A 22,701-nucleotide genomic window follows, 5' to 3' on the forward strand; every position below is an offset into this window, starting at 1 on the left:
AAATTATTGATACTACAATTAGTATATATCATTTTAACTTTTTTGGAAGACAATACAAGTATATAAAAGCCATTATATATACAAATAAAATAGTAAAAATGGGGAAAAATACATTAGGTGAAAGACATATTTTGTATTGTATCAAAAAGAAAGAAGTTTCGGAGCTAACTATAAATTACCTGTACAACTTTTAGAGGGGGGGAGAAAATCAACTATACGTTTCACAGTATAAGGTGAGATTTGGTTTAACCCTAGATTTACGGCACCCGTCAAATTGAAGGGTTTCTGATCTGATTTGTATCAGACAGTATTTTTTCTGTGTTTTTTTACTATTTTTTATATTTGAACAATGCAAATATATTAACATTATTTTAATTTTCGGAAACTTCTTATTTTTTAAAATCTGGTCACTATTTTTAGTGACATCCGTCAAATTGACTGGTTTATTCCTGTAAACCTAGTGTTAAAACCAATCAGCTTCTACATATAATCACTTTCACACTAATGCACAATTATTATTCTCAGATTATTTATACTGTAGGGGATACATTAAAACGTTTGCTTTGTAGACAAACCTTCTAGAAAAATTGTCATATTAAAGCAATAAAACTTCTTAATAATTTTTCAGTATTTATATAATTTATTGTCATTGTTGAAACAATATTATTGCCTTGTCTAGCGAATAGTTATGGTTATTCGTTATTTTTTTGTAGTTATCGAGAGCCTACTACAGTGGTTTGGTTTATAGAGGGCCACCCGGAAGAGATGCTTTATTAGAGGGGGCGGACATTAGAGAGCCGAAGTTTGACAATATGATCTAATTGATCAAAATAAGCCTTTCCCTGTGTGTCAAAGCTTTTGTGAGAAAGCATATAAAAGGCTTGACATTTGCTCAGATGACAAGAGGGAATAGAGCGGCAAAAGCTGAGACCCAGAAAGACTCACTTTGACACACACAAAAAAAATTCGAGAGGCACTAACACCAGCTTTTCAAGAACTTGAGGACTGCGATAAAAATATATATTAAACAGATTTACCATCATCTCACTGATATTCACAATAAACCTTTAGTAGAAACAATGAAACCACATTTGCATTTTATAATTTTAGTTGTACTTTGCATTTATTTAATAAAATAACTATATTTAGGATAAAAGCTGATTTTAATGAAATATTCAGGTATGGTAGAAAAAGACTGAAAGTTAGCCAAAAACTGAATATATCATCAGGTGTCAGAGACCATCTTAACGTTCCTACACAAGCATTTTAATCTACGTCACTCAACATCATATATTTCAGTAAAAAGAGATTGATATCATATGGTCCATATGTTCCTAACAATTAATTATTTTAATCTACGATCTAAATACAATTTTATCTACTAAATCATATCATTACCTTTATGCACTGCCCACATAATTCTAAATGCTGGCCATTCACAACCTTCACCGAACGGCTTCTTTCTAGAAAGTACTTCCCAAAGTATAATACCCCATGAGAAAACGTCACATTTTTCCGTATACGAAGAACTTTCAAAAACCTAAAACATAAAATAACGGTCATACACTTAACATGAATGCAAAATAAATTTATTAGAAATACCTCTGGAGCCATCCACGCAGCACTGCCCTTATTATTAGTCATCTGCGTTGATTTATCAGCAGCGGTTCCAAAGTCACAAATTTTAAGCCTAAGTCCGCTAGACTCGAGTAACAAATTTGGCGGTTTCAAATCACGGTGTATAAGAGGTTTGGGTTTCATATTGTGTAAATACGCAACGCCCTATAAAATAATTATGGAATAAATAATAATAATAATAATGGTAAAATGGAAATAATTGGATCAAATCTTACCTCAGCACATTGCCTGGCCCAGCTCATCGCATGGGCCGCCTTGTACGTCGGTTTGGGATTACAGTGTAAAACGTTGTAGAGCGATCCGCCTTCGGCGAATTCCATGACGAGGCATATGTTGATTCCCTTGGTGCAGGCGCCATATAATCTGATGATGTTCGGATGGGAAACTCGAGAGAGTTGGCGGACTTCGACGCAGAAGGCTTTCTTTTCGGCTTCGCCATCTATATGCTTGACGGCGACGTATCTTCCTCTCCAATTCGCTTTCCACACTACACCGAATGTCCCTTTGCCGACGACCTGTAAGTGAAGTGTATTTTGATTAATATTGAAATTATTTATGAATAATTATATTAGTTAAAGCTAATTGCAAACATAAAAGCAGAGGTGATAAACAGAAAAGTAGAATAAATTTTAACACTCGAGTAATGAATGTTATTATGAAAATGGTTTATTTTTAATTTTGTAGATATAAATATTATTTATGTTATTATTAATTAAATAATATATTAATGGAATATTAACTTCAGTATGTTTAATGCTGTATTTTTTAGTTGATTTATTTATAAGTAGATGAAATTAAAGATATTATCTCTACGAAAATTATTGTTTACGTCAATATTGTCTTTGTAAATTCAATGCTATCTCATTTTCACAATATCTGATTGGCAAAACAGTTCAATTAATATAGACAATGAGTCATACTGATTATGATAAAGACATTCAAATTAAGTCACCAGTGGCTTGGGTGTTTCTGTCTGAATACCGAATCATTAATCATATTCATTATATTAAAAAAAAGAGGACTTAATATTAATCTCATACGAATGAAAATAACAAGATAATAATTTTGTAGATTATAATCAGTGTATGCGTTCTAAGGTTATTAAGATTTTGGAGTAAAATAATTTTGAACGGAAATAATTAACTTATGCAATATTATACAAAAGCAATATTGTATAAACATTTTAAAATAATTGATTTCTTTTATAAATAATTTAATTTTGATGTTCTGTATGATGCTCTATTAACGTAAACATTGACACAATTGTTAATGTAACTTAGATTTGTACACATATTGTTTACAATATACTATTATATAAATAAAAGTTAGCTATGGCTACTGTTTGACTGATTTTTAACAAACTTTTAGCAGTGCCAGTCAAATTGGTAGGTCTTGTGTGCATATTCATTTGGCTTATAGGTTGAATCGTATACCAGGAACGTTATTTCGGCTTTTTACAGGAGGGAAGGGGGAAAAAATTTGCTGGTCAGTGTTTTTTCTTAATATTTCCATTTCATTAAAATTCATAGTATTTCATTAAACTTTTCACTGCGGCTGATAGTTTTAGGCGCCATTTCGAAATTTGTTAATATGGCACCTATTCATGTCATATTTTAAAAAATATTATGGTTAAATAAATTCAAATGATTTACAGCCCTAAATTATACTAAATAACCATATTATTAGGCTCAAAGGTTTATGGCACTTTTAGGTACCCAATGAGTACTGGCGATTATCTTGATGACTTCAATAAAAGCCTCTCATGGTGAAGGGTTAAATGACATGCATTTTTCTGGCGAAATTCAAGGGGAGTCCCTGTTTAGCAATAAAATCGTGTCGTCGCAGTGGAAACGTACACATTTGAGTAGAAAAAAATAATTAAAAACAGCCCTACAACAACCTATTATGAAAATAATAGATACTTTGAATGATGCGGAAATCGAATCAACTAATAAAATATTCAGAACCGCATATTATATTGCTAAAAACAATAAGCCTTACTAAGACCATTTTGATTTGCTACAATTACAAGAATTAAATGGTACCAAAGTACCTTATGATTTAAATTCGTGTTAGAGTGCAACCAATATAATCAATCATATCGGAGAAGAAATGAAATTACGAATATGCCAAAAAAATATCGAAACAGATGGGAAAATTTCAGTTTTAATCAATGAGCCTACTACACTCGGTAAAATCAACACTAATAGTGTACTTGAAGTGTGAGACCGGTATATTCACATATCCACATGATTTGTTTTTAGATTTATTGGAATTGCCCGATTAAACAGCTAATAAAATACAGAAATGTTATTAACTTATCTTAGTGTATATGGATTTGACAATGGGTATTTGCAAAAAAAACTTGACAGTGCAAGTGTCATACTTGGAAAAAAAATCTGGCGTTGCTCAACGATAGTTACAAATGTATCCCAATTAGGGATTCCAATCCCGGGATCCCGAACGATTTTCAATACCCGATGAGTCCCGGGATTATAAAACATAATCCCGAATTTTTCGGATTGGTTGATTTATCAAGCACAATCGAATTATTATTGACAACATCGTTATATTTCGTGTACAAACTTGCGCGAGTTGCACGTGTCATCTGTGAATCTTTGAGGCTGTGAGTCTGAACGTGCTTTTCCAGCAGCAGGCTGCTTAGGAACCAAAATCAGATCAAGGCTAAGTGATAAAAGACTTGATGCTTTGATGTTACTTCATGAGTTTTATTCAAAATAATGTTTTCAATTAATTGTGTCTATGAATGTACATACCTATGTGCATACATTGTCAAAAGTTCATTTTTTTCTTCTCAAATAAATATATAAGACCTTCCCATTTTTATTTTTATTATATTATTTTCTATTTTAAGTCCAAGACTAAAATTATACGTACTTTATACATTGTACGTTATAAAAAACAGATGTAAAATATATTGTATTATTCATTTTAAATTATTTTTATCGATAATATAGCATGAAAATTATCCCGGGGCTGGTCCCGGGATCGACTAATTGCAATACCGAAATCCCGGGATCAAAATTTTGGCCCGGGATTGGAATCCCTAATCCCAATGTTATAAGGCATTGTCTTAACAATCGTTTTGAATTGTCCATCGAAGATTCAATTAATAAAGTACAAGGAATCAATCATTTTCAGAAGTTTATGGATAGGTTGTTCTCAGTATATAGTCAATCTCCAAAAAATCAACGGGAACTTGAAGAGTATTCTTTTGATTTAGTACAAGAGATTAAAAAAATTGATGAAAAAAAATAAAAATACACCTTACGGATAATAAAATAATTATCCCCATTAATTGAGGTCACTTTCTTAACAGCATTGTGAATAATATGAGAAAGCGTTTGCTAGTAAGAAAAGAGGAATCTATCGATATATCAGAATTCATGATATTAGGTCCCAATAATTGCCCATCAGACATATCCTCAGATTTTGGTGATAGTGAATTAGAATCACTATATAGGCGATTTTCAATTTCTTATCCCAAAACACTTGATGCATTTAGAGATTACAATGATAATAATGGACGATATATTCCACCAAATTTATATCCACTAATAAAGTGTTTAAAAACCATACCATGTAAACCATAGAAGGTGAAAGAGGATTTAGTTGCATGAATTTAATTATAACAGATACTCGATCCAGCTTACTTATTAAACATACTGCAAACCTAATGTTTATTAAATTGCGATTTGGAACTCAAAACTTAAGGTAAAAAGATGCTTAGGAACACATTGATCAGCAGTTGAAACACAGACACGCGTTTGCAAAGTCCAAGATGTTGAAGAGGATGTTGAAAAATAAAACACCATAATTTCAACAAGTGAAAATATTTAAATAGCATTTAATTTTTTGAATTTTTATTTTTTTTATAAACATATAACGGTAGCGGAAACGATATATCACTGAATAACAAAAAGCACCGTTTAGTCAAATTGAACCTGTTGCACAATTCGCCTTTCAAATATGTTCATCAAGCAAATGTCACTTTCTAGAGACGTGGACATATTTCGTTGGTCGAATAATCGAGTGCAACAACCACCACCGCAGCTCTAGAGTGATTTAGATTCTCTATGGAGACGGACTTCCGGCAATCGTCTGCTCTATAGTGTTGAAAAGTACCATACTGTGTCATTTTTTGATCCAGTTCGCCATCAGTTTATTCTTACGATCTCAGTGGGAACATTTTAGCTAGAGAAATTTCCATTAATGATTAATTGAGAGCAAGTGTAGGTTCTCTCTACACATAAACGATGTCTGTGATCAATTTTCCATGATGCTTGGTTTTGTTATTAGGAACGTATTTCACTTTGACGATCCGTCAGTTGTTTGCGCCCTCTATGACACTTTAGTTTGAGCATCCTTGAACCCGAGTTTTCGCAGAAAATTGTATGTCGCTAAGCATTTTTTAAAACTACTTAAGGGTATAATACGCTGGTATTGCACATTGATCTGTTTAATGTCAGCTATGATAAGTTGGTCCGGTTCGTATCATTTCATTTTAATGTCTTATGATTTTTTATTGTTTCTTTCTATGTATTATTTTTTTTGTGGATTAAAATTGTGATGCATTGGGCAACCTGCTGAGGCATGATGATTTTAAAATAATTTTAATAAATAAATAATGTCAAAGATGTGAGTAATGTGGAGTCGAAGTCATAAAAAATCGATCGACTTGGACTCCTTTTTAACCCTTTCCACCCGAACAATAATTTTTAATTGTTCATCATGCGCCATGCGTTTTAAGTCGGTAATATGAAACAAACAAAAGTTATTATGCATTTAATCAAATACACAACAGCCGATCAGCCACCGGCGAATGACATCCAGGGTCATGTTTCTACACTGGTCATATTTACATATGACATACATGACTAGAAATAGTATGTATTTACTAATTACTTTCACACCTAATTCGTTAACAAATCATCTGACTCACATAAAAATTCAGAACTCGACAATATTTCCAATATGTATAGAAAAATTATTAATTATTTTTTTGTTGTTATTTATATGAAAATAAATAAATAAAGTAATTAAAAATAAATTTAATTATTTAAGATTATTGGGAAAAATTTCTAATGACTCCACAGCCCTGGTTTTAACTCAGTCATAATATGGCATTAGCAGTTAAAAACATCTGTAATTTAATGTAGTTGTAAAAATTTCGTTCTGAGAATTTTATCATTGAATATCTCTTTAAGGGTTGTTAGTAAGGATATTAGGGATGTCATCAAAGCAGGTCTAAGATTAACGATACAGAAGCTTGCACAAAAGTTGAACGTATCGCCTACATCAGTTCAGACATCTAAAAGTTAGGAAAGGTGTTATTTATAAATTGTCTTATCAATATGCCAAAAATTAATGATTCTAAAACAGAAAGATTTATTTTTTTAGTTGTATTGTTACTGAAATAGGAAACCCAAGAACAGGATAATGTTATGCATTTGGTGGCATATGAAGTGCATAATTCATTATGAGTTATTGGATTATAGGCAGACAATTACATGTGCTCAAAAAGACAGCGCTCGCCTTCATGTATCCAAGATGGTAGAAAAAAATCAATGGAACGACAATAAGGGATATAAAAACGATATTAAAGAATTTATTGCTTCCAAAAATACATTATTTTTCGAATCAGATATAAAAAAATTGATTAACAAGTGAAGAATTATTATTTAGTAAAAATATTAAGACTTTTTAATTTTTAACTCATTTAAGACTTTGAAAAGTACAGAGCTATTAAGCGACAATTTCAAAGATAATAATAATCATGGAAATGCTGTCTTTTTTATGGCTTAATCGGTCAAAATCTCTACAAGAATTCAACACTTCGGACCTTAGCACCCTACTCCTAGCCAGAACTTGGACCACTCGCTTGACGACCTGCTACACACTCGACTCCCAAACCATATTAAGAAACAGTAAATTTCATGCCTCATAATTCAAACATTACAGCTAACATTTATATTGAATTTAGAAGTAGATATAAAATATAATTGTGCAGTTGTTGTAACATATGTATTATAAATAGGCATTGACACATAAATTATTATTTATGATAGTGAATTATGAATCGAATGTGCCATTCTGACAGGAGGTGGTTTGTGGCAATGGTAAACGTCACCTTGATGTTTTGGATGTCCTCGTAGTCGATCTCCTCGACGAAGTGCTGCGGACTGCTATGCATGGCGGGTTGCGGGGCCCCCATGAGTGGCGCATGCTCGCCCCACTCAGCGCGCGCACGGTAAATGCATTATTTATTTTAGGATGATTTTTTTTTCGACCCGATGTTTCGGCCCTAGCGTCGCGGAATTTGACCATCCGCCACCTGATCGCGAACACGTTGGCCGACGTCGCCGAATTTACGGCCAGCTCGATTCTAAAATCACCTATTCATTTCAACAGCATTGGTCGAAACAGTAAACACTCCATGAATAACTCTTTGCAACGAATTTAGTTAAAAGGAAGAATATAAATTGGCAACAAGGCTTACCTTACATAAATGGTTTAAATGATTGTTCACACTTAACCAGTTTAAATTTTAAAGCGAAATTTATGTAGCAAACGTACCTTGTAGTTTCACATTTTGCGATAAAAATAAAATTAACATCTGTTTTCACTATTTTTTACTTTGAGCGTGGAATATTTATATTTTTAAATACTTATCATTAATTAATAAAACTTATTAAAAATAAATATTAGATAAAGAGACGTTTTAAAGGTGGTGTAAGCAAAGGTCAACAGCATGTCTTAAAGGAATCTGTTTTAAAAAAATTAACACAAAACAGTGTTAAAACAGAAATTTGAACAGAAGATTTACTAAGAATGTTGAAAAATAATTGAAAGATTTAGTTACCGAGAGCTAAACAAATGTACTATTATCTGATAAAGTGTAAGGGTTTTTAAAATATTAGTCCGGTAGTAAGCGACAATCGAGCAAAAGTGTTTTGCCAAGCAAAAAATGTTATTAACCCTTAGACCGCCGACCGGTAAATTGTTAATTACTCGCTGTACGCCATGCGTTTTTAGCGATATAATTTTTTGGCTACTTACTCTGTTTAACACATCATTACAGCCAAAATACTCAATTTTTATATTTTAAAATTATATATGTATGATTAACATGGTTTAAACATTCTAATTATATCAATAAACAAACATTTTTAGTCGTATTGTTGGAAATATGGAGTAAACAAAAAAAAATCTATTCGTCGGTCCGCGAGCTGGCTCGCGTACACACACCTACACACACATGAACGCGCGCGGCACTATACAAGCGAACGACAAGCAGGGTCATGCTCACACTGAGACAATTTTAATATATAAATCTGCAACGCATTTTTTCTTCGTCTGACCTACATCCTGTTATAAAAATTTACAAATCGACAACATTTCTTTGATGCATACAAAATCACATATATCGTACACAAAAATAACCCTAATAACCAAACCGTTTGTTTTTGATCAATGGTGTTTGCAATTGGTTGTTGTTGAAGGTTGTCATATTTCTTTATATATAAAAATAATAAATAATAAAACTTGATAGCAAGATACGATGTTACATTTAACTATATATAATTATATGTATAATTTATAATATATACATATTCTTCTTCTTCTTCTTCCACGGCACTACAACCGGTGATCGGTTTTGGCATTTCCACCTAATTTCTTGTAGGGCTTCTAGATATATCTTGAGTTTTAGTATTTCTTCCGATATTGTTTGTATTTTTCCTGGTAGTAATATTGCACATTCCAGCTTCCAAAATTGAAGTCCAATCGTTTATCTAGATTTCGATCGTCTAGGTCAGTGGTCGGCAAACTTATTAGCCAAAGAGCCAAACATGTACATTACAACGGCTAAAAAAAAATTGAGAGCCAAATTAATTTTTTAATTTAGCAAACCTTTATTATAATTTTCCAAATCAACACAAAGACGTTCAAATTTAGAGCTTCATATTTCCTTATTTTTTAAATCCGACGCGTCTTGCGCGAATGCCCGTAGATATTTGTGCCAGAGCCGCACTTAAGGGGCCAAAGAGCCGCATGCGGCTCCGGAGCCGCACTTTGCCGACCTCTGGTCTAGGTCATTATGAATCGGGGCGGATTTATTATTTCTTTGTAATTTTTTCATAACTATTTGGATTTATCCACGTTGGTTGGTTTGCTCCATGATAGAAACCCTCCTCCTTTATCCGGGCTTGGGACCGGCAAGAGTGCAACATATCTACACTCCAGGCGGAATATGTAATATATATTACACACACACACACATATATATACAATAAATAATAAACTTTTCGACCATCGTGACGCATTGGGGTAACCTGTTAGGTCACGATGGTATTAATTTAATGTAAATAAATAGAACAAGTAAAATAAAATGATTCTACGACAAGGAATCGTTTTTGTTATTATTATTATTTAATATTTACTAAGAGTTAATATTGATATCTTATTTATATTTATTAATAAGTATTTAATAGTAATTATTATTATTATTATTTAATTATTACAAACAATAAAAACCAATCACAAAAACAGTTGACAATATTAAAACAGTCGAAATAACGTATAAATATATTCACAAGTATTTACAAATCACAATTATCATTGAAATATTGATGACATAATTTAATTTCGATTCATAAATTAAAGTATAAAAAAACGAATTTCCGCGATGCGTTTGTGCTAACCCTAAAAGTGGTCTAAATAAGCACGATCGAAACCACGCGCGAAATACAAACGACTAAAATTAAGGCGTGACTTTATAATTATATATACCACTGTTTCATCGCAAATTCTATAAATAAAATCACTGAAATCGTTTACTAGGAACTCAAACTGATTTTTAAAACATATATTGCCAACTTTTACCTTTCCGTTTCTTTAAAAAACGAAGGTTTTAACGAGCGCATCATATCATGCGCTTGGCGTTAGACAGTAGATTTAGTCGCGCATCATATCATGCGCTTGGCGTTGAAAGGATTAACCAATTGAATCAGCTCTCACAATATATTTTAATAAATTATTTTGTATGTACCATTAAAATGATTTAACATTTTTAATAGCCTCTTTAATGCATGTTGCTTTACCATTTTTAAGAGCCTCGTCTTTTTAAAGGAAGCTATCACTTGCCTTAGGCCTCATTTTCATCTAAAAAGTCTAGTATACACACATATACTACATACATAATAACTAATATTATATCTATTTTTTACTTTTTTTTTAAATATGTAATTACAATGTTTATTAAATTTTTGTCTACAATTATTCTTAAATATTTTATGTTATTAACTATTTCTATAATGGGGTTATGTATAACTATTTTTATATTATTATCTAACATTACTTTATAATTAATAAACATACATTTAGTTTTATTCTCATTTAGTTAAGTACATTATTTTTTAACCAAGAAATATATATAAAATGTAATTAAATGGGCTTGGATCATTCAAAGTAGCTCTTATCAGATTCAATATATTTTCGAATGCAAGCGTTTCTTTCAATGCACTATTTGGTATAATCAATAGCTTATTTAGCGATTTTGCCCTTATCTCATCTATGCGCAAAACGATGTTCGTCCAATGCCCTTTTTATTTGGAGGAAAATAAAAATATAACAGATTACTATCTCAATTCACGGTGAGTGTGAGCCGATGCGTTATCGTGGTGCAAAATTCAAGAGATGTTTGCTATATAAATATGGTCGTTTTCTATAATTTGACTTATGCAAACGGCTTAAATTTCAAAGTAATTACCTTTATTGATTGTGGTGGTAAGAATTCACCGTGAAATATATGAAACCGTAACAATAACCTTAACATTCGATCAAAATTGACGTGCATTTTTGGTCTCAGCTTTTAGGGCGTTTTTATCAAGAGGATTGGATATATTAAGGGATAACATAAACTCAAATTTGCCTCAGAATTTATTTATTTCACTGGCAACGACAAAGTATAATATTGTATATTATAACATCAGATAGGTTTAAAATATAAATTAAAATTAATAACAAATCTTATTCAATGATCTTCGTTTATAGCGAAGTATAATAGTTGAAAATTGTAAAGATATTAAACATAGTTACGATTCATCTAAAAATACAACACTGAGAATACATAATAGTATATATGTATGTATATATTATAATATGCTCAATGTATTATATAAATGCTTAATTAATATAATTATTTTAATAAAACACATGTATATTTCGAATGAATAAAAACTCTTTGGAAATATCGTTAATGTATATGTTCCATAAGTTTAATAAAGACATTTAAAAATATGACTTTTATTTACCACAATAAATAGAGTTTCCATATATAATATTATATTATACTCGATAGACATCGATATGTTATTACACACTATACACTTAAGTATACGAGAGATTTTCGTTTTAAATTATGTGTATGTAAGAAGATATAGACGTTGATATGACTATTGTGAGATTATAATCGTAGGGGTTATACGTTTGATTAAATATGTTTATAGTACCATTCTGCGAGATATAGGATACCCTTGATCCCTCGCACTCTGAGACGATTTTAATAGGTCGCTCAAAGAAGTGAGATCTTCGCGAGGTTTGTAGGCTTTTTGGGAATAGTAGTATTGATTTGGCTCGGATCTTTTCTTGGCCACCATGAATCTCTTGGAGATGTAGTTCTTGTTTCCATAGCTGCCCCATTGGCGCTTGCGTCTCAGGGCGTCGATATTTTGGAGATAGCTCGGTTGTTCTGAAATGTACTCTGGATAGTTTTGGGAGTATTTGTAATGCGAGAATCTGTCTCCGTAAGAATTTATGGGATAATAGTTGGGGTAGTGTGAAGAAGAAGCGACCGGTTCGTCCAACCATTTATCGTCTTCATCCACATTGTCTACGGTGCTCTCTTCGTACGGGTCTAATTGATTGTAGTAAGAGCTTGGAATGTAATATGTGGGAGTGTTCTTCTTGGTGCGATGCTGTTGAGCTTCCCAAAGAGACAGGAGAGTCAGAAGATCTTCCGAGCTCATGCCAGTCTCGCGCTTCATCCTGTTGACGGTGGAATATCTAAACACAAATATATTTATGTATATGATTAGGTTCTTATGTGAATCTTAAAAGCATTTAAAGAAACAGTGGTTAGTATACAAACTAAAACTAAAAACTTCATACGATCGATACGATTCCCAGGTAAATGGCATTATTTATTTAGGGACTAATATATCAAATATTAGCCACTGCTTATTAAAGCATGCAATGCCTTGAGGTATTAGTGTATTGACATTACTTACTTAATTCCTCGTTTGCTGACTCGCGAATTTCCTAAAGACAGGTTAGATCTGAAGGAAGACTCTGCCCTCTTTTTGCGAGAAGGTTGCCTGGCCATCGACGGTGGTTCTCCATAGAGTTCAGCTCTCATCAGAACGTGTTCTAAAGCACCGTTTCCAGAGTTTGTATTCGGTTTTTCGTCATTTGCGGCAATCGGTTGTCCGTCGTATGCTGTAAATTCGATACAAAGTTTAGTCGTGATAATCCATAGCACAATATTCGCAGTTGCGCTTAGAAACTTTGGTTGTTATGTTAACTTTGGGGATTAAATTTACTTCGCCGAAAGTTGTTGCATAATCCTCCCATTAGAGTATCAAGTATATATACTTATACAGTCTACTATATATAGATATAAAATAATTTATATTCTGACGGCAGACCGTTAAAACCGCTTCGCATTAACATTAAGATGTCTGCAAAAGCAAATATGTCATTTGGCGAAGAAGAAAAAAAGAAGCATCTTGGCAAACTGAAATGATTCCGAATCATAAAGCGTTAATGTGTCTCTCTTAATGATATATTAATGCCAAAGAGGGGTGTCGGTGTGCGTAATTAATTCAGGAAATCTCTTACTGCTATCTCTAACGATCTAGATATTAGACATGCAAATTGGGTGTTTTTATGGGGGAGAAAAAAAATGTCTCACCGTCGTCGCTTAGAGCCATCGGATATGGTTCCAGATCGTTTTTGTCGCTCTTGTTCAGAAAAAGACTTGACTGAGTGTCGTCTTTGGCTTGATCCCAATTTTCAGGAAGGTCCACTGCCAGATCCGATGGTGAAAGTGTCGTTTGGATATCGACACGACCTTCGTCCAAAGCGTCTATGTCTAAAATTCATTAAATTAAGGAATAGAAAAAAAAGGTTATAAGAAATATAAATGAGTTTGTATTGTTCTATATTAGAGCTTTCTATATACTATCAAGTTACACCTAGAAGTTATTGGCAGACACACCCAGTTTGTATAGACATAGATAAGATAATATCTATTTGGCAAAAAATAAAATGTGCTGGATCAAAGTTATGATTCCAATAACTCCATATTCTATACTTCTATCATGTTCGAAGATTTAATATAGCTCACAAGTCATAAGCTATTTAAGCTTTCCATTATAATTAAATATAAATAGCAACTATCCACATCAAAAGTTATTAGAAAATAGTTTCTGTACAGGCAATTTAACTGCACTGTAAGTTTTATGGTACATCATCTTCATTTAAACGATTAAAGTAAAGTAAATTAAAATATGTTAGTAACTGTTAGACTAAGCCTAATATACTCTCACATATTATAAAAAAAACATATCGCTACTCGGCCATTATATTAGGTATTTTTCATTTCATAATTCTTAAATAATATTTTTTTGTATATGGCAATGTATTTAAAAAATATCATGTCACTGGGAGAGAAGTGTTTTATTAAAATATTAAAAAATCTTCCGTTGTAGCGTGTCAGTCGTAATCCGAATGCGCTACAACGGGGTAAACATAATTAACTTTTAAAACAAATTATAAATCAGTGATATCTTTTTTTTATTATTTATACACTATTATTACAGCTTACAAGCAAAAGTTTTTACTATGTATGACCTAGATTGATTTTATTTTAATTATTCATTACGATATTCTTTTTCGAGGTTAGGAAAATCTAAGAAAATCTAATCTATTAGTGATTGTATAGTGTAGATTAGAAAACTTTTGTACGACGATGGGTGAACGAAGTGTTTAAAACATAAACTATTGTATAAAGTAAAATTAATTGTTGGTCATAAAGATCAGTTTTAATGGTAAATAATAAAAAATAAAATAATTTAACTACTGATCTATCGTGTTGGTTATCGAAGCATACAAAAATATTGCTGCGTTATTTAATCTTAAGGCCGTTTTAAATTTAAGGTCATAATATAAGTAGACAGTGAAAATGGCCTTATGATAAAATCTAGTTTAGATCTTGTATCACAAACGTCTGGAATCGAATATAAAATTCTTGTATTTTATTCTAATGCGAGTCGCATAAACGAAAAAAGGTGGCGTGGTACTGGTACAGATGCCTAGATGTAGCATTATCGTCGTCGTTCAAAAATTATTATTATACTTTGAAATTAGACATTTTGAATTTGAAAGCTCGAGTCTGCAGATTTTGAAAATTTAACTATAAATACCCAGACCCGTGTGTAACGCGTTATAATAGTTGCCAGTGAAAACATTATTAAAACATATTTTACAATTGGTTTTTAAGTTCGCCAAATATATTTATTAAAAATGTTTTCACACAGCTTAGAGATTTAAATTGTATATCATTAGCACTATTTATTATCGGTTAATTTAATAAAATGCAAAAATAATAATTTATAAATAAATTATATTTTGAATGTAAAATATTTTTAAAAATCGCTTAATTTATGTAACTTTTATGTGTCACTGGCGGACAAATAGTGACCGGTTACGTCCATTATACACAGATTGAGCATCTGTATTATTCTATTGCTTGTATATGGTTACATGTTAGAATATGAAAGTGAATGGTGGATGAGGCACCACCGCCGTTGTCAATCCGTCGAAGTCCACCAAAAGAATGTGCCGCCAAGTTTAGCCCATAATAAAATAAATAAGCCCTCCACATATCATTATTTGGATTTTAGCGACAATAGTAGGTTAGAGGTACATTGATAAGACCATCTTTATATTATTACAATTTGCATTTTACCCTTCCCTTTTTATATATTTTTGAATTTCAACGTAAAATTAAGTACTATCAATGTCGCCTATTAGAATTAAATAAGTAAAAACACGCTGCATGGTGCCGAATCACAATTGGGGAGATCGCTAAAGTAGTTGGTATATTGAACGTTTTTAACAAAATAATTATGATTGAAATTTTGGACTTGAAAAAGTAGTAGCAAAATTTGTTTTAAAACTATTGAAAATTTAACAAAAACAGAATCATAAGCAAATTGTTGATGAATCAAATGATAAATCATGGTGTATGGTTATAATATTAAAACAGAAGTCCAGTTGGTTGAAACGCCATAAAGAGCAATACTAAAATACTAAAAAAAGAACGGCAAGTTCAATCTGATGTTAAGGTTTTCTTTGATTATAACGGTATAATCACCTACAGATTGTACGGCCTATAATAAGCATTATCTTGAAGATTCTTAATTTTAACGCCTTTTGCGTGGGATAATCCGAAAAAATAAGATTTAAAAAATTTTGCATTGACTCAATAAATTTTTGGCCAAAAACAACACCGTCGTGTGCTGCAGCCACCCTGTACACATACTTATAAAATAGAAACGTTAACGCCCTTGATTGATTTATATCAGTGGTTGATAACCTTTGATGACCGTGGGGTGTATAAAATATTATACATTTGACAAACATTGTCCGGTCCAAGCTGGGAGCTAAAATAGAAGGCTATGCAGAATATGATGGGTTTTAATGGGTAAATTCTTATATGTATGTATGTATATCAGACAAATTTATGATTAACGATTGATAATTACCTACAAAAAAGTCGGTAAAGCAATTTGTTAAATAGCAAAGGTCACAGTTATACATATGTATATAGCCATTTATGTACAACACGCAAATGTAATGCGCAATAATACAATGTACCTGTTGAATGTGTGTATAATACATTTTCTAGCTTAGGATCTAGGAAAATATCATCCATTACGAAAATGAGATGAAAATAAAATTAGAGGACATTAAATGTTTCGCGTTTAAAGGGTACGCGAGGGATTTAACGATTACCTTTATTGGCGTGGGCGGTGTTCTCTCCAGGGCCCTTCGGCGCACAGCTCACCAGCGCAAGGGTCGAACAAATAACCCAAACCAGTCTATGGATTCTCATGGTGGCCATGGCGGCCGACTTGATCCTTCGGAATCCGTCCGTGGTCTGGGTTACAGGTTGCAAGAAGCGTTCCAGGGGAGGCAACTGTGTCTAGAAATAGACCCTGAAGCGAAAGAGGCTTCTATGGGAGAACGAGTCGCGTCTCTCTCAGGCGCATTGCTAATACCGCGGGTAGATAGGGACAGGCGAGCTTTGCGCCGTCGATACCGCACATGCGCAATTTTCCTAGAGGGTGTGAGGTATCGCAGGTGTGGGTTTTCATTGAGACATTGACGTCATTGTGGTGTGTGACGTTAAGCAAAGTGATGATATAATATTGTAAGAAAGCCATTCTATGTTGCGTAATACATAAAAAAATATAATTAAAACGCTCTGGGCTTATATAAAAACAAAAACAAATTATTGTTAAATTGTATATTCTATATCATTATATAATATTAATAAAAAAATGTTTTAAATAAAAAATGCAATACCCCATATATAGTATTTTTTAATACATAAATTGATAGTAATTAATTTCAATTGATAAAATTGGGTCTATGTCATGTTGCTACAATAAATAATATAAATGAAACCAAGCAGCGCAATGAAACATTTTTAGCATATTTAAAAAAATGTACATTTCAAGCTTCACAAAAGTCTTGGAAATTGTATGTATATAGGTAGAGACAATAATTAAGTTTCATTGAAAAACAAAAATTTTTTCATTGAAAAAAAAACAGCGACATTCGCGTCAAATACTGCATATTTTTTTCTTTATACGTATATTTAAAATGCACAATACTGCATATTTTTGCTTCATAATTTTCCATTCCAAGCCAAAACTATAGCTTAATAGTTATTGTTAAAAATGCTTTAATAGAAAAGAGATATCATATAAAATAATTCAGATAACATGACTAAAATAAAAGCAATAGCTTTAAATGGAAAACAAATAATAAATCAACAGTACATTAACTTTGATAACGATTTAAAAGAGCTGGTATATAAAATCAATGGATAACATAAAAAAGACAAAAATTCACACATAATAATTGGTGGAAATGTATGTATTAGATGAAAACATTATATCAAATAAAAAAATCAATACTTCATTAAAAATATTAGAGAGATTGTCAATTCAATACTTTTTTAAAAACACTGGGAGTTCCAAACACCTGCACCATTAACTTAAGAGGTCATTCTAACGATCATTTTGAACAAATAAAAATATATATCAACCAGTCATGAGAGTAAAGCCTAACAATGAAGTAAAGAGTTCGGTGCGAAATGATTACGTTTTTTAATTGTTTTACGATTTTCCGATACGTTAATCATTCGTAAACACCCATAAGTAAAAACTATCATTTTGTGTGAAAAGCATGAGTCGAAAGTCGCCAGGTGGAAGTTTTATTTAAGGCGTAAACATATTTAGCGAGTAGGACCAAGAAGCGATGCAATTGGCGCACTAACATCTACATATACGAAAATTTGTTGCACTTCACATACCTCTATAAACACCCGTCTCCAAAAAGGATAATGATGTCGGAGACCATCAGCAGCTAAATCGAGACGGTCTACCCGTCCAGGTCGTTCTCGTGACGACCTAGGAAGGAGACCTGGTCTAGCGCCTGTATGCGCAGTATGCAGGCGCGAAAGCCAGGCTAGGTACATCCGGTCGCTCATGGGCCGAAACTCCTGATCCTGATGCGACCGTGGAAGGAGGGCGTGCGCCCAAGGACATTCCACCTCTATAAACAAAAAATTAAGGTAGTAAAAAATTAAGGAAATTCTCATGTGATTCACGAGAGACTATTATATGCCCAAAAAGTTACTGTTTAGTACTTATTGTTGTCAGGCGGCGTCATTAGGCCTTGCTTTTTTGAAAACGCAGAAGATCTAACTATACAAGTCAACGGTGAGCGCTATATGATCATGATAACTAATTATCTGTGTCACGAAATCGAAGATATTTATATGGAGGGTATGTGATTCCAAGAAGACGATGCAACTTGTCACGTATCAAGTGTAACGTTGGATGTTTTGCGTGAAAAGTTCATAAGTCACGCTTTGGTGACGTCAACTGGCCGCCAAGATCATGAGGTTTGACGCCGTTGGTTTTTTTGTAGGGTTACGTTACGGGTCGTGTCTAAGCTTACAGTAGCTAAAACCAACATCCACAAAATTATACCCGCGAAATGTACGAAATGTACGAAAAAGTAATTGGCTGCTGCAAAAGCGGTTATTTAAGTAGTATTATTTTTTTATAATTAATGAAAAACATCAAATGTTCGAATAACAAAAAGAACCGAAGGTGTCCTTAAATTTGTGTTTTTTTTAAAACGTTCGGAAAATGTAGTTGTATCATTAGTTTTCATATATAAATTTATGCATATAAAAAAATATTAACCTCGGGAATAGTCCCGAGATTATTTACTTGCAATTCCTAAATCTCGAGATTGCAATTAACTAAGGATTGGATGTCCTAGTGAAGAAGTCTTTTTTAGCAGTTTTACACTATTTGAGGGATAAAATTTCAGGAAATTTTTTAATGATGAAGCGATAACCTACGATCATCAATTTGTAATTAATTTGTATAATATCCACTAGACGAGTCATAAAACTAATGAATTTATTCTCTTATACACATGCAGGTAAAACTGCGTATTAGAGGCCGTTTGAAAGGAATATTGTAATATCATCTCTGATGAGAATTTTGTTTTTTGAAATTTTTGCTGTGCGTAATTTTCGTTTGGCAATAATCACTGAATCGCTTAATTCATAGCATTCTTTTGGCATTTACTATTGTAAAATCGAACATGCTAAAAAAGTGTTAATCTTCTAATTAAAAACATTTCTATAAAATTTTAACGCCCCCTCTACCGTTCAACATTGCTGCTTTAGGAGCATTACATTTTATAAAGGTCAGAGTTCAAATTTATTTGTTTTAAAATATATTCCTATACATTTGTCCTTTTATTAAATATAATTTAAATTTAATAAATATTACCATATATAAAAAAATATTTTTCTTGTAACGATTTAATTTGAACGCGTTCGTGAACTAGCGCGTTCACGAATAGCCGTGCTCGCAAGCACGCGAACTCGTGGTTGACAGCTGTCGCCGGCTTCGGCGCGAGATCGACGATGTCTGTCGTAATAGAGACGACGCTCGGCGATCTGACTGTTGATTTGTTCGTCGAACACCGACCGAGGACATGTCTCAACTTCCTGAAGCTCTGCAAGTTAAAATATTACAACTACAACCTATTCCACATGATCCAGCAAGGTTTCATCGCCCAAACGGGAGATCCCACAGGAGAAGGCATCGGCGGTCAATCGGTATGGGGCGTTTTGGAGGGATCTTCAAAATCTTACTTTGGATGCGAAAAGATGCCTAAAATAAAACACACAGACCTCGGTTTACTCTCGATGGTGACGACGGATGAGGGAATGGTGGGCTCGCAGTTTTTCTTCACATTAGCTCCGGATTTGGACTCTTTAGACAGCAAACATTGCGTGATCGGACAAGTGATGGAAGGACATGATGTACTCTGTTTAATGAACGACGTTATATGTGACACTACTAATAGGCCGTATCAAGATGTAAGAATCACTCACACGGTTATACTAGAAGATCCGTTCGACGATCCGAAAGGGCTAACAGAACCGTCAAGATCGCCATCTCCGTCTGCAGAGCGATTAGCTGGTGGACGTATTGCTCCGGACGAAGAGATAGACGACATGAAAGGCAAATCGGAACATGAAATACAAGAGATGATCGACGAACGCGAAGCTAAAGCGCGAGCTACAATTTTAGAAATCGTCGGTGATTTACCCGACGCGGAAATGGCTCCGCCCGAAAATGTGTTGTTTGTATGTAAATTAAATCCAGTCACAAACGACGACGATTTAGAAATCATTTTCAGTCGTTTCGGTAAGATAAAATGCTGCGAAGTGATTCGCGATAAGAAATCTGGTGACTCTTTACAATATGCGTTTATCGAATTCGAAGATAAGAAGTCGTGCGAAGATGCATATTTTAAAATGGATAACGTTCTGATAGACGATCGAAGAATCCACGTTGACTTTTCGCAATCGGTGTCTAAGATCAAATGGAGGGGAAAAGGAAGAGGTGTTATTATATCGGACGATGCTCCAGATGACACTGGAAGAAAGACCGATACGAGAGATAACAATCATAGAAGGTTTGATAACCGACAAAGACAAAATAATAATGTACAGAGTAATCGTAATAATGATAAGCAACATTATAGAAGAGATTATAATAAGAATACGAGGGACGAATCATTTTCATCTCAGGATAGACACAGAAATGGATCTTTTGATGATAGAAGACGAAGAGATAAATCGCCTGATAATAGAAGAAGAGATAAATCACCCGATAATAGAAGAAGAGACAAATTGCCTGACAATAGAAGAAGAGATAATTCGCCCGATAATAGAAGAAGAGATAAATCACCTGATAATAGAAGAAAAGATAAATCGCCCAACAATAGAAGAAGAGATAGATCGCCTGGTGGTAAAAAAAAAGATAAATCGCCTGAAAATAGAAGAAGAGGCAAATCACCTGAAGATAAAAAGAGAGATAAATCTCCCGATAGGTCTAGAAATAGAGATCATAGGCGTAATACTCCAGAAAGGCATCATAATAACGATCGGTATAGACAGAGAGCTCCAGATACAAATAAAGATTCACATCGTCGCGAATCTAGAAATAAAACGCCAGATAAACCACGAGATCTTAATTCTGATCGTAACAAGGAATCGAAGGAGAGCAGACGATCGATTGAAATTGGTTCAAAACGACCTGATGTTAAATTAAAGTACATTAAGAGTAAAAAAAGGAAACACGACTCTGATAGCGATACTAGTTCTGACGATAGTTTGCCGTCAAAAGGGAAAAAAAAGAATAAACAAAAGACAATCAATAAAAAAACTAAGAAAAATAAGAAGCGAGATAGTTCTTCGGAGAGTAGCTCTGATTCTGATACTGACGATTCTTCCGATAGCTCGTCGGATACAAAGAAGAAATTGAAGAAATTGGACAATAAAAAGGATAAGCGATCAAAGCAAAGTAAAAAAATCAGCGATTCTAGTAGTTCTTCGTCAGAAAGCAGTTCATCGTCGGACGATTCCAGTTCGGATTCGGATAGCGGGCACGATAAGAGGAAGAAGTACAAAAGTAAAAAGTCCGTTAGAGAAAAGTCTATTAAAAAGAAGAAGCGTTCATGAAGATATTTTGGATTATTAATTAATTATAAATTTACTATGAAAATCAACACATTTTTGACGCTAGCGAATTTGTATCATTTAAAAACTATTTGTCATAGATAATGTTACGAACAAGATATATATCTTATTATATATTTATATAACATAATCAAGTGTTCCTAAATGCAATAACCATATACCTTAATAAACATATTTCCATAATAAAATTTTATTTTGAAAATTAATGTAGTGTTTTTCTTCAATAAATAAATATTTTCAGAGTTGAATTTCTTTTTCTAGAATATTTTAAATTAGTTTGACGACCTGGCGAGAGAGGGAATACTTTTTTAATTTTTATTTAGAGACATCTGTTGGCTGCACTGCTTACTGTCTCAATACGTTTACACCTGAAAATTATTAAAGACCTTGAAAGAAATTGATCGTAAGCAGTTTACCGCCTCGTTAATTGATCGCATATAGCTAACAATTTATTGATCGCTAGCATATTTTACCATCTAGAAGTAATGAGATGTCTGGTCGAATCATTAAAAGTTATTATTTTTAAGTTTCTGCTGCCTTAACACTGATAAGTGAATTCTTTTTTCAGCATGTACATACATTAACGTTACATGTATGTAAATACAGACATT

General features: G+C 32.9%; 3 protein-coding genes across 4 annotated transcripts in view; 1 reads left to right on the forward strand and 2 right to left on the reverse strand.

Annotated features, from left to right (window-relative positions):
• Tak1 (TGF-beta activated kinase 1) overlaps nucleotides 1-7,995 on the reverse strand; it is a 45,238-nt gene extending 37,243 nt beyond the window's left edge. For both annotated transcript variants that reach the window (XM_088198879.1, XM_088198878.1), the window contains exons 1-4: nucleotides 7,790-7,995; nucleotides 1,854-2,153; nucleotides 1,603-1,782; nucleotides 1,399-1,540 (exon numbers count right to left, since the gene is read on the reverse strand). In XM_088198879.1, the coding sequence (XP_088055005.1) occupies nucleotides 1,399-1,540; nucleotides 1,603-1,782; nucleotides 1,854-2,153; nucleotides 7,790-7,873 (706 nt within the window). In that variant the 5' untranslated portion in view covers nucleotides 7,874-7,995. The remainder of the gene's footprint in view (nucleotides 1-1,398; nucleotides 1,541-1,602; nucleotides 1,783-1,853; nucleotides 2,154-7,789) is intronic.
• A 3,590-nt stretch (nucleotides 7,996-11,585) lies between these two features.
• On the reverse strand, nucleotides 11,586-17,004 carry LOC148229298 (putative neuropeptide precursor protein). The gene is made up of 4 exons (XM_088197009.1): nucleotides 16,738-17,004; nucleotides 13,631-13,810; nucleotides 12,948-13,155; nucleotides 11,586-12,723 (listed from the first exon to the last, which is right to left on the reverse strand). The coding sequence occupies exons 1-4, from the start codon at nucleotides 16,844-16,846 to the stop codon at nucleotides 12,162-12,164; spliced, it is 1,059 nt and encodes a 352-aa protein (XP_088053135.1). The 5' UTR covers nucleotides 16,847-17,004; the 3' UTR covers nucleotides 11,586-12,161.
• Nucleotides 17,005-19,901: 2,897 nt separating this feature from the next.
• On the forward strand, nucleotides 19,902-22,300 carry LOC148229299 (uncharacterized). Its single transcript, XM_088196736.1, has one exon. The coding sequence runs from the start codon at nucleotides 19,964-19,966 to the stop codon at nucleotides 22,070-22,072; it is 2,109 nt and encodes a 702-aa protein (XP_088052862.1). The 5' UTR covers nucleotides 19,902-19,963; the 3' UTR covers nucleotides 22,073-22,300.
• Nucleotides 22,301-22,701: the final 401 nt, after the last annotated feature.

The sequence above is a fragment of the Plectrocnemia conspersa genome, unplaced genomic scaffold, assembly GCF_051122295.1.
Source record: "Plectrocnemia conspersa isolate PC_06_02 unplaced genomic scaffold, ASM5112229v1 ptg000011l, whole genome shotgun sequence".
NCBI lineage: Eukaryota > Metazoa > Arthropoda > Insecta > Trichoptera > Polycentropodidae > Plectrocnemia > Plectrocnemia conspersa.

Bases quoted from the DNA above. Each gene is read 5' to 3' on its own strand.
- LOC148229298 (XM_088197009.1), bottom strand. From the start codon at position 16,846: ATGGCCACCATGAGAATCCATAGACTGGTTTGGGTTATTTGTTCGACC. The intron at 13,811-16,737 runs GTAATCGTTAAA...AATGAATTTTAG, and splicing joins CACCGCCCACGCCAATAAAG to ACATAGACGCTTTGGACGAA. The intron at 12,724-12,947 runs GTAAGTAATGTC...ATTTGTGTTTAG, and splicing joins GTCAGCAAACGAGGAATTAA to ATATTCCACCGTCAACAGGA.
- LOC148229299 (XM_088196736.1), top strand. From the start codon at position 19,964: ATGTCTGTCGTAATAGAGACGACGCTCGGCGATCTGACTGTTGATTTG.